This window comes from Sturnus vulgaris, chromosome 8 (genome assembly GCF_052056855.1).
Source record: "Sturnus vulgaris isolate bStuVul1 chromosome 8, bStuVul1.hap1, whole genome shotgun sequence".
NCBI lineage: Eukaryota > Metazoa > Chordata > Aves > Passeriformes > Sturnidae > Sturnus > Sturnus vulgaris.
Genome location: NC_142250.1, coordinates 24805795 through 24823234, shown reverse-complemented (window position 1 = coordinate 24823234; position 17440 = coordinate 24805795). Strand labels below are relative to the sequence as shown.

At 39.8% G+C, this 17440-nt stretch overlaps 1 protein-coding gene across 2 annotated transcripts in view; it reads right to left on the bottom strand.

Annotated features, from left to right (window-relative positions):
• The window catches only part of ARMH3 (armadillo like helical domain containing 3), a 124929-nt gene that overhangs the window by 57858 nt on the left and 49631 nt on the right, over nucleotides 1–17440 (bottom strand). For both annotated transcript variants that reach the window (XM_088169237.1, XM_014885945.2), the window contains exons 21-23: nucleotides 13808–13890; nucleotides 13127–13253; nucleotides 10390–10465 (exon numbers count right to left, since the gene is read on the bottom strand). In XM_088169237.1, the coding sequence (XP_088025363.1) occupies nucleotides 10390–10465; nucleotides 13127–13253; nucleotides 13808–13890 (286 nt within the window). The remainder of the gene's footprint in view (nucleotides 1–10389; nucleotides 10466–13126; nucleotides 13254–13807; nucleotides 13891–17440) is intronic.

Below are 17440 nucleotides of genomic sequence, written 5' to 3'. Positions count from 1 at the left end.
AGTAAAAGTCACCAAATAAGGAAGAAAAATAGCTGCTACCCAGTGAGAATTGCACAGTCTGCTCCTTCAGCAAGGCTCAACTTCAAAACAACCACAGCTTTCAAACTAAGGAATCAAGAACAACGTATGGCAGACCTGCTGCTTTCTAAGTTTACAAGGGAACGTCTGCCCCAGACAAGCTCATCTCAAATATCATAAAAAATTAATGTAAAGCTCTGATTTCAAAGCAAACAGTGTTGCAAAATTATAAGGAGGACATAATTTAATTATTTAAATTAGAAAAAAATTAAATAAAAGCAATTGGCCTTTGTTCATGTACACTTTGCTTAATGGCCTCTCTGTAAAGTCGTTTCGGACACATCATGAAGAACATTATATGAAGTGTATCATATTCACACCCTTCTGTCAGCAAGAGCTTTACATTAATTACCATAATACACAACTACACTATCTTCCAGAAGAAGGATCCAGTTTAATATTTCACATCCAAAGTGTGTGCAACATCAAGTTTGTTTAGAATAAAAGACATCCTGCCCTCAAAGCACTTACTTACCACTCACATTTTGTATAGTGGATTGCAGCTTTTTTTTTTACAGTACCCAAAGCCACCACTGAAATTCAATGTTCTAAAGTCTGAAATCATCCTTCTCTTGGCCACAAAGGTTGCATTACTTCCCATCCCACACAGACTCAAAAACTTTCCATAATCCAACTAATGAGAAGAAAAATGTCACTGCAATTAACACACAAAGCAACGACCTAATTAATCACTAAAGTAGCAACATGAAAAAGCTTTAGGCTTTCGAAGTTTTCTAGCAAAGTCAGGCAAAAGGATTGCCAGGGAGCTTTTAAGGTCATTCCACTTCTGGTCACCCTGAAAATAAGACACATTTGAGACCATGCTTTTATATAGTATCAAACAGGACTCCACTGCAGTGAGATGTTTTCAATGAGTCAGTGATCTCCCACTTCAGACTTCCGACCAAGTAACACCCAAGTTCCCACTTTCTGGGCTCACAGTATTATCGTCTCAAGCCTAGTACTTAAGGCAAAGCTTTAGGCAATGATTATGTTGATATTAACAGCAAGAACAGTTTGCAAAAACCACCCTGCACTATACCAGCACAAGCAAGAGAACATGTGTTCAGAGCCTGCAAAGTGTCACATCAGCGACCACTGATGACTCTGGATATAACCATAAAAAGCACTTGGTAGAATTTCAGCTTAAAACTAGTTTAACAGGTCAATGCTGCTAAGAGAGACTGTCCTGTTGTCCCTAAGACTGAGCTGTTTGTGCCTCCACCCTCTGCAGGCTGACACAACCAGTCACATATGTGTATCCAATGGAGGCTTGAGAACAGACATATTAGAACACATTGTTTTGTCATTTTCTGTCCTCCCTACAGATTTTTATCCTGGGTGAGGTCCCCAGACTCCTCCTTTAAAGGCAGCTGCATGATGCAGGCTGCTCCCACAGAAGAGAAGGTAGGAACTGTCAGTTTATACCTCCTCCAAGTGAGCAGAGCACAGGCTTAGGAAACACAATTTTGCCAGAGGAACATCCTTTAAGTAAACCCTTACCAGAATGAGATATCAGAACCTGGTACCCAACAGAGATGAACTCTTCATGGGATTGCTGTTACCTTAACCTGGTTGGCTTTGATTGCTGAGAAGTAGCCAAGCACATGGGCATTTCTGACTGCTAAACCTTCAGTCAGCATCTCTTGAAAACAGGCAACAGAAGTCTGACCCCAGAACTAAGGGAGAAATTGTTTGAGCATTATGCCATCATTTTCTGAATTGTCTTCTAGATGTAAGGGTTAGAAAAAAAATTTAAAGACTACATAGAACAGGAATAAAAGTCTGCATTCTGGGATTCCCAAGCAGTCAATTTCATCCAGGCCACCAGAAACTCTGATGTATCTTAGTGTCTCTATCAGGACTCAGAGATATTAGAGTACCACATTTTGGAGGGTGGGTGTGGTGTGTGGAAATCACACTCAGTCGAGTTCTGGTTTTCCCATCCTCTCCAAGCAGCATTTTGCTTTCACCTTAGCCAACTGGTATTTGCTGGGAGTTGCAAAATTAACCCCCTTTGCAACCTTGATTTATGTGAGTGACTGTGCAGTGCCTAGTCTGGAGAAGTGTGGCACCAGGCAAGAAATTGTTTTTTGTTTTGTTTTCCAAATAGGGTAAGACAACCTATTGGTAGGGTGAGATAATTTTTTCTGCCTTTGCAGGTAGAGCTCCTAAAAAAACCCAACATCTTAACTTTAAAAGCTGGAATGAGTATTTATTTTAATGAACAAAGTCTTAGAAACAAGATGCCTTCTCTCACAGTTCTCTGAGAACTGAGCTCCAGATTCTGGTGCTCTCTGGAGTGCACCAGAAAAAAAAACAACTGCAGTTCTGCAGTCATGCTAACAATGTATTATCCTTGCTTTCAGTTCAAGATAAGGTAAGTACTTCATTACCTTAATGAGCAGATGTACTTAATAAGTGGGTACTTTGTCAGTTTACTCCTAAAGGAAGATTAGGAGAACAAGGCATTTACATTCCTAGAGCAAACCCAAATTTTAGGCCCCCCACCAGTATAAGATAATAAGAAATACACGTTACTGGCTTTTGAAAAGCTTTTCTTTAAGTACACATCCCACAGCCCAGACTTTCAGAGGGAATAATAATTCTGGCTGCTGCTGTGAGCAACAGATTTCTTTTAAACAGAAAGAGCAAAACAGCATTATACTACATCACTTTTCAAGGAAAAAAGGTGTTATTTAAGCTCACAATAATTTTTACATTGTTTGGGTTATGAAGAAAGTTGCTTAATGGCCTTTTTCCACTGAAGCGAATCTTTAAAGCCAGATTTGAGACCAGCAGAGATCAGAGTCCCTTATATTTGCCCAAAGAATAAAACCAGCATGGACAAAGTTCCAACAAGCTATAAACAGCTGCTTCAAACTGTGCTTCAATCATGTTCCAGTAGAGCCAGTTCTTGGGGCCAAAAGAATCTGGTTGCTTCCTGGCTGCAGTAGAGCTACCAACAAAGACATTGACTGTAAGGTTGAAATCTATCAATTAGGAACTGAACTCATGCCAGCCACAGTACCAGAGAAATAATGAAGATTGTTCTCATAAACAGGAGGAAACAATACAACAATTCAGAGAGAGAAAAAGCAGTGCTCTCTGGATTTTGAGCTTCAACAAAATACCCAAGATGTATACAAGTCTGTATCCTATGTTTGCAGCACCTGCTTTAATGCATTACTGGGCTCAGACATTACTTGCCTGTGTCCAGCACAGGGATTCAAGACCAAAACATCTGCAAATGAGACAGAAAAACAAGTTCTCATCAATAAATACTATATCCACTTCTGAAATAAACGAGAAATACTCCCTATGCTTACATATATGCTCCACTACTTTTGTGTTTCTACAGAGAAAAGTATTTGGCAAGCAAAACAAAAAAGAATTTCATGCCTGGTGCCACACTTCTTCAGACCAAGCAGTGCACAGTCACATAAATCAAGCAGGAGTCTACAACTGCACTGAGAAGTCTCTGACTTCTCTACTGTTTTCCCAAAGCTTCACACCCCAAACTCATTGGCACAAAAGCTGAAATTATGTGCCAACATCACACTTCCAAGGCTGTATACACAACTTAGAAAAAAATAAAAATTGCTAGCAGCTTAACTAACTCCACCTTTTAAGCCTACAGTCTGCACCCATGAGTCCAGAATAGATCTGTAGACAGAAATTACCTACTCACAGAGCAGTTGTATTTGACAAAGAGCCAATGAAATCTGGGTTCTAATACATTAGCAATGGAGGCAACATTTCTCACCAAACTGATAAGCAGCCTACAGATCCCGCCTAACTTTGCAAATCTTTCACATTTCAAGGAATAAATGTTTCCAATGCCCAGGAGGACAAAAGCTCACAAGTGGGCAAACAGCACTGAGATGTACACCTTACAAGAATCACATGAACTAAGAGACCTACTGAGCTTCAGAGGAGACCACCAAGCAGTGGCTGCTCTGCAGAGGAGTTTCCTTTCTGCCCAGCAAACAATCCTCCCTTGTACAGACAGCTCAGCTCCACAGCAAACCCTGTAGAGCAGCTGAAGTACAGAAGTGGATCCTGCTCCCAGACTCCCCTTGAAGGGCAGCCTGTCACCTTTGAGACAGGAGGAAAGGAGATGAAAGATGCTGATACAGTTGCAGACCTTGGAAAAAAGCTAAGAAAGTCAGTTAAGTGAGGCTACCATCCTAAGAATACATCACTTCAAGATCCTCTCCACCCCAATCCAAAAAGCTTTGTTTACTTTGAGGATGAAGTTTTAGATGAAAAAGGATCTCTGCAGAATGGCATCCAAATGCACTGAAGAAAGCAAGCCATGGCTATGGTATCTCAGACAGAGGCATTCTTTGCAGTACAAACATCTTTGGTAAAAATCAGAATCGGCTCCAGAAACTGTAAGTCATCACAAAAAGAAGTAAATAACAAAAAAAATCAATTCTTCCAAAAACCTACTGAAAACAGAAGTTCATTAAAGAATAAACAGGCTTGACGTTGTCAGAGTCCCTTCATAACTGAAAAGGAAGTTACTGGCAGAAAGAAGGAAGATGACCTGGGGTGCATCTGACTTGCCAAACCGTGTTGCTGTGTTGGTGGAAATGGTCCACACAACGCCACTCAACCAACAGATTTGCTCTCTGGATTTGGGCCAGTGGCAGAGACAACATTTAATTAAGCCACTGCACAAATTAGAAAGAATGAAAGAAAATTATAGCAGAATGAAATTGGCTATGGCTCTGTAAAAGAAACACACCAAGATGAATCAGCTAGTAAATAAAGGGTAACTGAAAACTAAAACTCCTACCTTGAGAAGAAATCAGATAACATACCAGAAACAAAGTGTTGAAGTTACACAACTAGATGGAAGCCTTAAATACTAATAAAAATAATTGAAACATGGGTTAGACTGTTGTAAAAAGATGAAACATTGCAACTCAAGATAAGAATGCTTCTTTCCTTCTTTTTTGATACTCCTGTTAATATGTTGCTGGTCATAAGGTCTTTCCCTTTCAATCCACCTGCTTCCTCTGTTCAGGTGCCAGCTAATGCCAGAACCTGTTCATATCAAGATCTGTTGTTCCTAGTAAAGGAACTTCCCCTACCACAATACTGCAAGATTGAGTGAAAAACAATCAGTGTTAGCAGGTGAACTCTGAGTAACCATTATAACTCTGTTACAACCACTGTGGCATTTCAGAACTGTTCTGCTGTGCCAAAGTCCCTATGCAGTCAGAAAAGCATGCAACAAGAAACACATGAAATGACAAGAAGGGTCTGCTAGTTTTGCTGCTTCTGTGAGGACCACACATCACTAAAAAAAGAACCAGACCAAAGCCAGAATCCTCATCTAAAATCTGCTTTCAGATTTCCAGCATCAGAATTTTTTTCAAGCTGCCATGATACACCTGAAAACTGAAATGAACTAATTCTTCAAATAGTTTGGATGCATACACTTCAGAAGTTTTCTTACATTATTTTAGTAAGAATTTGAACCATAATCTTGTCAAGCTGGTGTTACAATTTCAAAGTACTGATAAAGTACATTACCGAGTTTCTCTTTGGGTTTTGTTGCTTTTTTCTTATTAAAAAAAATAATTGTTGACTGTCTTATACTATCCTGTGATCTGAGCTCAGTCAGGTTGATTAGCAGTGACAGCATGTCAGAGGTCATTACCATTAAACACACTTCAGTGAACAATTCAATGGAGTTTTTATTCCATCAGTGTAGTCCTCATAGATGGTTTTAAGAATTGCAGGGAATAAACTCCAGATCACTGTGGGCTGTAACCTGCATGCCTGAGCACCCTCTGCTGCTCTGCACTGGCTGGCCCTGAGCAGTTCCACATGGTCCCACAGTCCCAGGGGACTCATCCAGTGCAACAGTACTGCTGGAAGAAGCAACACCTCAGCATCTACAGCCAAGCCTTGTGGTTCATCTGAAAGAAGCTGGAAACAAGAAGATTATTTCAAGAAGATATTTTCATCTCAGAGATTATGGCTTTAATAAGCCCATTGTCAAAGGAACGTGTGTGTGTGTGTGTTCTATATGTAAAAAAATATATATAATTTAAGTGTATATACGTGTGTATGTCTGGATATATATATGTATTTATACATACACAGACATCCACACATGGATATTCACACTCATATAGCTGCATACACCTATAATGTTCATACAGATGTCTGTATTTTAATATATACACACATCGATTTTCTTGACCATTTCTTTTCATAAATAGGCTTTAAGCCTGCTCTCCCATTTTCACTCTGATTCATATTGGCAAGAAATGTGTTTGTATGTCTATTATGTCTGTACAGAGAGGGAAGGAAGAAAGTGTGTGTGTACAGATATAAACATATTTTGCATACAGTCTCAGCTGACTGTAATCCATAGGTCACCAGCTACACCACAAATACAGACAGATGCATTCCTCTATCAACAGGACCACTTTCACATATCCTGCATAAAAGTCATTGTAGCATGACTAGGTCAGCAGCATTTTTGGTCTTCTCTCCCCTTAAACAAATGCTAAATTCCTTGCAGTCTGGTGGAACAATCCTGAGGGTACTAGGTGGACTGCTTACAGCCACCCCCTTTCTAACAAATATCTGAACAGATATTCTCCTCTGTCAAGGTTTTCAGTAAGTGCAGTTCTGTGAGTGCTGGTAATTTATCAGGAGCTATAGCTGCAGGGCCAGGATGACAAGTGTCCTACAACAAACAAGCACAGTCCAATTTGGCCTAAGTAAAATTACAAATGTTCCTTCAGAGTGCTCCTGTGTAGACTGGCATCAAGGAAAACCATTTTATACACATTCATGCAATGCTCATGAGTGCTCCTCTGAAATTCCCAGTCGCTCCTTTACAACCCCAAAAGCAGCCCTGGGAGAAGCAGCACCTTCTGTTCAAAGAAAAAAACATCACACAGGGTGGCTCAAGTGGAACAAAAGTAGCTGCAAGATGGAAGAGTGAATGAAAGCACCCAAGCAAGGATTGCAGTGCATGCTACAACAGTACAGAAAACACCTTTAAAAAAATCCTATTGCCTTGTTCTATGCTACAAACTTACTCTCTGCTTATTAAAAGTGTTTCAGTGAGAAAATAAAATTACGTTAAAAATTATGATGGGGCTGAATTTCAGACAAGGGAGAAATTCAGCCTATTAATCACTGAGTTAATCTATTTATTCACATTGCAAAAATCCTGATCAGGAGAAAGTCTATTAAAAGAATACAGGGATTCAGCTGCCACCTTTCTCACTGAATAGGCAATCAGAAAATGCCCCTTTGAACCCTGCATTAATAAAATTCTCATTAAATGCAAACCTGCACAATGTTATCTGAAGAGGCTCATTAGTTAAGGGAAAAAAAAAAACCTTGTCTCAAAATGTGTTTATTTCCTCATAGGTGAGAAGGTGAGTTTTCAAACCACCAACTGCTGCACTTTCCTATTTCATCCCCATCAGTGCTGCAGCTATATCTTGCAGTCTATCACATCTCAATTATTTATGAAAACCACAGAGACAAATCCACAGACAGATATTATAATGACTATTATGAGATAGGACAGCAATCAGAATCACTCATTCCAGTTTGGTATGTAAGATTTTCAGACAGGTAAGGATATTATTATTCTTTCTCCTTCAATTTTTCATTTTCTTTGGGTTGGACAGAAATGATGAATTATCTGTAGAAAGGAAAAAAGGGTAGGAATAGCCTCTCTATCTCTTAATACTCAAAAAGAATATTCATGACTGCTTTTTTGACTGGAGTAAGGACAGCAAAAATCAAATAATCAGCAACAACAAAACTCAGACTGTCTACTGGAAAACATTTAGTCCAACTAAAAGGTACTGTTCATACCATAATAGGATACACAAAGTGGGATCTCTCTGTGGCTGAGTTTAAAGAAGAACATGTCTAAGATTCTCTAGGTATTACTCATCCTGACTGTCCATTTGAGCAATTCATCAGCAATCATCTCATCAGCAGAGCTCATCAGTCCAGCACTGTGGGGTACAAGCAGGACTGTTTCAGGGTCTCCCCAACAGTTACTTCTGTAACACAAATGCATTGCAGCCTTGAAACATTGTAAACAACTCACCACTCCTCTCCCAGCAGAAACGTACATAAAATTGTACACTAGGATTTAAGACACTTGTTAAAGCCCACTGTATGCATGCACAGGCAGATGCTTTTACATTTCAAAAACCCACTAAAAACCCTACGATAAGGAAATTGCAATGTTTATTTTTAAATAGCTTGTGTACTGAGACTAAGATATAAACCAAAGCATGACTTTGCACTGCACAGTTACAGCAAAAAGCAGGTAATCACTGCTCATAAAAACTTTACAGGATGATGAAGCAAGGTGAGGAAAAAATCCAGGGTGGATTTCTCTTAAATTCATTTCCATCATGGCAAAAGCATCCAAATAAGACAGAGTATGCTAAGACCACTCTAAGGGAAAACCAAAGGGGCACAAACAAAGAAGAAAATGCGGAAAATGGGGAGCTAAGTCAGGTTCTAGTCCCAGTCACCATTCTGAACCATCACACCATCAAACACCTGCACAAAAGCACACTACCTTTGGACTTCTCTGGCTGCTCTGAAATCTACTCATCTAACAACCCTTCAAACAAAGTATTTTTACCACTAGAAGAAAATAAACGAGAAGACAAAACTTCCCCTTCCTTCTTTTTTTTTTTTTTTTTTTTTTTTTTGAGAGCAAGGAAATAGGATAAATCAAACAGACTAACTTCTCAGAATTCTAATCCTTCTCAAGGCCTTGAATCATCTGTAATTTAGATCTTTACTAATTTCACTGAATGAAAAGCAGTCATTTGTGGAATTTCAACATAGATGAGCAGCTGGGTGGAGCAGAGGAAAGCTACCAGAAGTCAAACAGACTAGAGATTCCACTGATTCCAGACATCACCACCTTCTGAACATGCCTGATGCAGGCTGTCCTTGCAGGCCTATCATAGTGCTGGTTTTTTGGTTGCATCTTGTCTCAGCTGCATCCTGATCCTCACAAAAGCAGTTGCAAAGCCAACACGAAATAAACCCATACAAAATCTTGGTTCCACAAACCAGAGGTGAGCACAAATTCTCTGTGATCATTTGGTTTTTCTCTCTTGCGAGTTTAGATTTCTCCCACCGGTTATACAGAGCATTCCCAGAGCAGACACTTTGTGTCACATTAAGTGACATTAGTCAACAGCCACCTATTCTGCAGCTTCACTCCAAGTGCACTATCTACCTACACAGTTTCACATACATCTGCTTAAAAAAACCAAAAATAAGGATAGCAGCAAAGTAAGTTTAGAATAATATATGATGTTATCAAGCTTACAGACTTATTAAGGGAACCTTTAAGGCAGTTTACAGACATGGAAGGTGTGTATTGACTTGAGAAATGCCCTCAGTGAGTTTGTCCTACACAATGTCTTTTGTAGTGAGGAAAACCATGAGTACTAGCAATGTAACATTACTGAGCTACTTGGTGTTGCACAGACACTAAGTGTCGGGGTGCCTAGGGAAGTGATAGGCAGACTGTTTTTCAACATATATGTACTTTTATCTTTCATGGTTTGTTTATAAGCCAGAGCTAAGAAGTAAATTTTCCCTCTCAACAGTCCTCCATTTTCCAATCAATCATATCCATGATCTTCTTGCCCAGCACCTATCTTAGTCAGTAGTAGCTGCTTCAGGTGCCACAAAATTTAATTATTGCCATTGTGAAAGAATACATACCTAGATTTACACTCCTTAGCCTTACAAGTAAAGCATAACTTCTCCCCTTCTGCCCTTGAACAGGAAGAGATTTAAGAGAACATTGAAATGTCCTTAAATAATCAGTTTTAAACACACACAAAAATCGTGCAATGTTAAGAGACCTCAAATCTGCTTATTACAGCAGGCTTCCAGTCCCCTTCATAGCTTTATGGAATTGCAATAGATTCATGCAACAAAAATCCATTAGGTTCACAATTGCTCTGCCAGTACAGCATTATTCTCTACTGTATAACTTCTCCCAAGAATGATGTGGGGATTAATTCATTAAGTTTGTGCTATGCTTTGAAAGCACTCAGTCTACAGAAGAGCTGAGAGAATCATTAGAGGACAATCAAACCCTGGTGATCGTTCCTTTATGCCTGTGAGTCCTGTTTAGAGCAACAATTTAGCCCAGTAAGTAGAAAAAATTCAAAACAAAATTCATTAAAACAAATGTGAAACTGTCATGATAAAAATGTAGTCACACAGGAAATGAGAAACTTTAAAGAGCAATTAACTTCTACTCCTTACCTAATATTGACTAATGCATGGGTCACCTTGCTTGCAGGCTCCTTCCATTGACCAGCATTGGTAGACAGCCTTAGAACTGAAAGGAGATAACAGTTAACAGTGCTGGCACAGAACTGGCAATTTCATAATTCAAAATAGGAAAAAAAAAATTTGCTTTGGCAAGATAGCACTCCAGGAACCACATCAAAACAAAGGTCATCTCTGAGATTACCTGTGATTCAAGGTAGAAGTTCCCTTCAAAGCCCATCTAAGAAACATAATGAACATGGAAGGGGTGAGCAGAACAGAATAATGACTTGGAGGCAGAGGGGATGGAAGAACCTGAATCCTCTGAAGTGCTTTCACTATCACATACAGAGTTCATCTTCTCAAGAAACAGAGCAGCATCCCAAGCCTAGAATAGCTTTTATTCCACACACAGATGTTCTCCTCCAGCTGCTGCTTACACAAAGTTCCATCTGAACTGGACTACATACTGCAGTTTAAACCCTTTCCAGCAATGAAGAATTCTTTACATGCTCATTTATCTACAGTGGCAGAGAGGAATTACACACCAGCATAAAGAAAAAACACTGCCTGTAGGAATAAGGGTGGTGTTATCTTGCACAGATGGTCTCTGACAGACTTAAGAACAGATCTGAAAACATTCTGCAACAGGAAGAACTTCTAGGGAATCCAATTCTTTTCTGCCAGAGTACCGAAAATATTTATTTAGGTCAGGATATGTAGTGTTTTTATGGTGGCAGTTACTTGCACAACTCTTGGTAAGCATCAAAACAATAACAGATACTGTAGCAGATGTTGATTAATTTCCATATTGCCTGAACAAAGGGAATTTTCTCTGAATTTGTACATACACGGTTTTCTGGAGGTTAGACTCCATAAGAAAGGTTCATCCTCAATTTAGAAGCAAAGCTCATCATCTGAATTTTGGATCATCCAGAAACATGGATGCTACAAGCGAATGCTTAAGCACAGTGGCTGCATACTTATGCCTATAACTGAAGGACAGAAGCTTTCAGTCCTGCAGATCTGGATAAAGTTCCGTTTCAGAACAAGAGAAAAAAAAAAAACCAAGTCAATTAGATTCCACCTCCACACCCAACATGGAAAGTTTCAACCACATTAAAAGAAAAACTACAGGAGTAACTTTCTCATCTGTGCTAACAAATATCCCAAGGGTAGGGGACAGAAGGGTCACTGTAGTCTCAGAGATGGGCTGACAAAAAAAGGGAAGCTATCAGGACACCTGGTAGCTTTCATCAGCTTGAGACAGGGCTACCTGCTCACCTTCTACTCTACCATTACGCGACCTGCAGAAAAAAGCTGTCAGCTCTGAGAAACACTGTATTGCCAAACAGTAGGTACTGTACTTGAATACCTGAAATAATCTATCCAATTCAGGCATCTGCAAGAGTAATTCAATAGGGTTTACTATATATAGGAGGAGGGCAAACATTCATGTGATAAATTGTTTCAACAGGTCTGGTGTACCCTTTGCAACACAACTGAGGAAGTATTTGAGTGCATTATTCTTCTATTACACTTACCTTCAGCTTACACAGGGGATGGGTTTGAAAAAATTATTACCTAGTAAAAGCACCTGATCTTACTAACTGCAACTCTTGGGAGCAGAAAATGGGTTAGCAAAAAATCTTATGCACTCAGAGGGCACAAAAATGGCCAAGTATTCCCTTATGTAATGGCTGAAAACTGGGAAATTTATACAAAAGGGCAGTTTGTTTCTGCTTGCAGTAACAGAGGGTAGTCAGCTACTTTTATTTAGGTGAGGATGTCTCTCTCCCATGTCAGCAGAGGGCTGTGGCCAACTGTCTGCCCTTTAACTCTCTTTATACGCCTGTATTAACTCCTGTTGTTCATTGGGTGATCACGCTGAGAAGGGAGCAGAGAGAGAAGGAATGAAATGTCCTATTGGAATAAAGCAAACAAAGAACACAGCTATATTCTTTTTTTCACAGCTTCAAGAATGCAACACACCAGTGCTGCTGCAGCTACCCTGGGCTCCAGGTTCCTGTGTATAACATTGCCTGACTATGCCTCCATGCATTCCTTGCTCTTCTTTGTTCCTCTTCCCTGCTGGGTGTCACTTGGCTCCCTTCCCTCTCTCTTGAAGGATGGCAGCTTCTCCCTGTTTTGCCAGGGGGCACATTCTTCAGTCCAGCGATTCACTTGTCACTGCAAGCAGGTTTGTGAGGGCTGTTTTCTTGGTTGCTTTGGCAATGAGTGAAGTAGATGTGATTTGTCTAGCACAGCAAGCTTCTTGCTGTACGTTTCTCAAATTCTTTTCCAAATTCCTATTTGCATTCAGTGTTTCTCTGTGTTGGGTGGTTCTGCAGCACGTACCTGCTTTTCGACTTGAAAGTGTTAAATGTAATAGAGGAAAAATACACAAAATGCATGAAATACCACATACTACTTGTGACAATAAATTTGTATTTTCAACATTAACTGACAGAGAGAAGGGCAATGAGCCTGTTCATACTTTTTTGTGACTTCAAAGAAAACTTATCCTTTCAGTAAGTTTATCCCTCTCTCAATTCTTAATTTACCAACATGCCCTAGTATACATGTGTACACATACACATAGACAAAACATGTTCACCTCACATGGTGCACACCAGTAGCAGATGGACAGGAAACACCTGACACAAATATCCCTCTTCCACCACCCTCACTTCCAGGCAGCAGCAGTCCTGACAAGTCAGGTGGTACTTACCCATAGAATAAAGGTTGTCAAAATTCTGGTGCATCCGAATGATTTCATAATACAGCTCATCATAGCTGCTGGGAGTGGGCAGAAATGTGTCTCCGTAAGTGATGAACATGTTGAACAGGTTCACAACCTATACAAGTGAAAAGAAATTGCAACAAGAACATTTATCCCAAATCTATTCTGCAACAGAAATAATACAAATTATTGTATTATCATATTATATAATAATACGTATTATTCAAAGGAATAGATTGCAATTACAGCAGATAATATTACATTGATTCATTGCTTTATCTTTTATTGACCTTATAGTACCAAAGAGACAGACAAGAAGCTTAAATACTGTTTTATCTAGGGCCAGAAAAACATGTTTCTATATTGCATACAAAGGACCACAGAACAAAAAAAAAAAAATTATCTAATCTGGAAAATTTAACTAGGCCTTTCCTCACAAAGACTTTTTTATTTCAATGAGCCAACCCTGTAGTGAGTCCCAGCACTGCCCTTTCCAAACACCTAATGAAACCAACCACCATGATACTCCTCTGCTTCATGGCCCTGTTCTCATATCTCCTTAACAGGCCAGAAATCTTTTCTGGAATCATTTCAGCATTCCTTCCTAATATTAATTCACAATAAAGTTGTTAAAAATAAGAGGATTCGTGCAAGGGTAAAGATGCTCACCATAAGAGCAAGGGTGAAGATGTTATGCTTGGCCAGCAAAACAGTCTCATTAGACATGAGGAACTTCAACAAGTTGATCAAAGCTAGGAGAGAATAAGTATTTTTAAAATACTATAAAAAGCAAAGCCATTCTCAACAAGTCACTTACATACAGATGCATTTACATTATCTAGTATAAATTAAACTAAATGCCAGCTATTCACCTCAGAAATATATCAATTGATATGTAGGGTTTGGTGGTGCTTTTTGTTGCTAAAGTACCCTGCTGAACAGATAAGTGACAGCTATTTTACCTTCCCACATTTATTCTCCTTCACTGACTTCCCAATCAAATCTACTCAGGCTCAAGGTATGTCTCTTGTTAACTCAGTGAGCTCATGGAGATTTTTCTATCAGCTAGATCCTGGAGCAAGCTTTGGGGCTGGAGGATCCAACTGTCTCGTTTCTGCTTCATATATCACCAACATGATGTATGCATAGTCAGCCCCAAACTGTCACTCTTGTTGATACATGCAGTTATAAAAAATAAAAAAGGTAAGAAAACCCCCACAGCACAGCTTTTCTGTAGCTCTGTGTCAATACTGCTGCACTGGTAAAAAGAAGGATGTAGTACTTTATTGTGTCAGTTATCTGGGGCTGTGCCATAAAGATTACAGATCTGGTTCACACTTGTCTTAAATAATAAAACAACAAAAGCTCCTGCTGTAACCACCCAGTATCAGTCACTAACAGTGGTAATTAACAAAAAGGTTGGCTAAAAATGCTTTAATCAAACAGACTTTACAATAAACAACTGCATTACATGCACTTGAATAAAATGTAGGTTTTTTATCTTTTTTATTTCCTAGTTCTTGAAATTTTCAGAAAATTAGTTTCTTCTGCATTATATTTGTTCAGGAGTGAAAGCTGATGTCTGACTAGAAGAGGTTCTTAATGTACTCTCTGTTCTGAAGTCAACACATTTCAAGACTTAAAACATCTGAATTACGATATCCTGAAAAGTCAATGCTGGAACACTGCACACACCTTTTTAAAAAGATTGTTAATTGTCTACTAATTTGTAACTTCATCCAAGAGAACAATACCAGACATGACTCCAATTTCTTACAGGCAGAAGTAGAACTTGTAAATCCATTTTCCCCCCACCATTACACAAGTGTCACACACTATCCAGTAACTGGTGAGAAAAAAACCTGTGGTTTAGGAGAACTCCACAGTGAATGCAGAAAAGACCATTCAGCCCAAGGTACAGGCTATGAAAGAGGAAGAAATAAAGCACAAGGAATAGGAATGAAGTATGGGCAGAATTTAGATAGTCACCCCCTTCAAGATTACAAAGTATTCACAAAAGGTAAAATAAAAAAAACTACAGCAAACACACTGGTCAGATCTTGAATTAAACAAAACTGTCAGATTCTGAATGCAGTCCTGCAACCTCTTCTTTACAACACTAGAAGCTAACCATGAGTATCACAAGTTTATATATGCACACCAAAAGGGAAGCCTTCAACCCCAAGGTGGGTATTTACCCATCACAGGCAGAAGCTATTTCCATTTAATCTTCCAGCAGGTAGCTGATGCTGAACTGCAAAACAGGAATGAACAAAATTCTCTGCAAACTCCAGACATGCAAGTGATGTATCTTTCAGAGCTATTCCAGGATTAATTATCAGCAATAGCATTTCCCCCTCTCATGTCAGCAGCTCACCTCAGAAGCAGACACATTAACACCTTTACAATCCAGCCATATAACTCTCCATACCATCATCACCCCATCATCAGACAAACTCCTGGGACCAAAAGCAGAGCCTGTATTACACAATAACACAGCTCTGAAAATACCCCTGTCAGTTATTTTTCTGTAAAACAAACGTTTCAAAACAAAGTAGCAGGTACAGATGGGCTCTTCACCAGAGCAAAGATCCAGCTAAAAACAGGTTGCCAAGGTAACCAAACCTCCACAGCAAAAAAAGTCTCCTGCAGTCAGTGCCTTGGACTGCAGACAGCTGCCCTGCATCTCTGTCACAGCAGCTCATTGGCCATTTCTCCATCCTGTAGTTACAAGCATGATTTTACCTCCTTCCCAGCCATGAAAGTCCGCAGGGCCACAGCTCATTACCAGGTGCTGCTGTACAACTGCCAGCAGCTTGAGTTTGTGGAAGCAAAGTAGCAGAACTCTGGATTTCCTCTGACAAGTTGTGAGAAGCCTCGTGTTCATTTCTTTGCCTCTTGCTCTCCCCACAATAGCCCTGCTGAATGGCCTTTGTCAGCAGGTCATGGAATAGTGCAATACAAAACCACCGAACATGAAAGCTGTCTGTGACGAGGAGGAACTATTTTTAAAAGAACAAGTGTATTTGTCCAGAGCACAAGCACTCACCAAATGACGTGGATAAGCACCCTACAACTGCCCACTTTAGTACTTCTCATAGACCACCTTGAAACACTTGTACTGCTCTATATTGGTGACAACACTTGAAGGAGAACTTTCTCTGTTCTACCCCCACATTTGTTTCAGCCATTGTGATGAATCTATGTTTAATTTTCCTGTTTCAGTTAGAAAGAAGACAAGAGGTTACCTCGGCTTGAAATCAGTATTTATACCTGAATTGCAGTGCACTCAAAACTATCTGTGCTGCTCCTTCCCTAAGAACTAGGAAGGAGAGGGACATGCTTCACATGAAGAAAAAACCGATTGCTTGGCTCAGAGCCTGGTCAGAAGAACTAACCCATCAGAGGTTTACAGTCACTGTGTGCCCTGCACTGACAAATTAATCAACTGTTAGGAAACCACACATTCCTAAAAAAGTTGCAGTGTTCCTAAATGGGATATACACTACATCGATGCTAAAAGAGCAACCAGTCTTTTTCCACACCAGCACATTCTGCAGCAGCCTCTACTCAAGTGTCTCTAAGGACCGTGAACACTGTGGAACTTTTAAATCCCTTTGCCTTTTCTCTGCAGCTTGTTTGTAAGGCAGGCCCTGTACTGAAAATGAGGACAGCTATGCCCTGAAGTTTTCAGAACTAGCAACTTTTAGATCTGGCTTCATATGCCTAGTGCCCTTCAGCAACAATTACACAGACAACATAAACCTTTAGAGGAAAGTCCAACTGACTGAACACCCCTCTGCCCTTGAGCCCCAACAGAGCACTGATGCTACTATTCCTAAACAAACTGAAGCCAAACCAGATGTGTCACATTTTCCCTGCTGCAATCAACTGTTCATTCACCTCTCATACCCCACCTGCAGACTGCCCTCTCACACTAGCCAGGAAATTATCCCTTCTTTATTTTTTTCCCCAACAGAGGAGCACTTCACTCTCCCCAGCTGCACAAGCAGACATCGATGTGATCCTTGCTCGGGCTCAGCCACCTTATCCCAAATTATGCTGCAGGATTTAATAGCAATGGATGAATGGATGGCTTGGGTATGAGATCTATTTCAACATTAACTGGAAAACAGCACCATTTTGCATTTTTTGCATTTTTGCATAGACCCTTTTTCCTCCCTCAAGATACCTGTTCTTGGCATTTATTAGCAGGACCCGAAACTGTGGTGAGTCTTAAAACATCCATAATTTTACAATACAACAGTGAAACAGTGTATTAGGAGTCCTTTAGTAATAAAG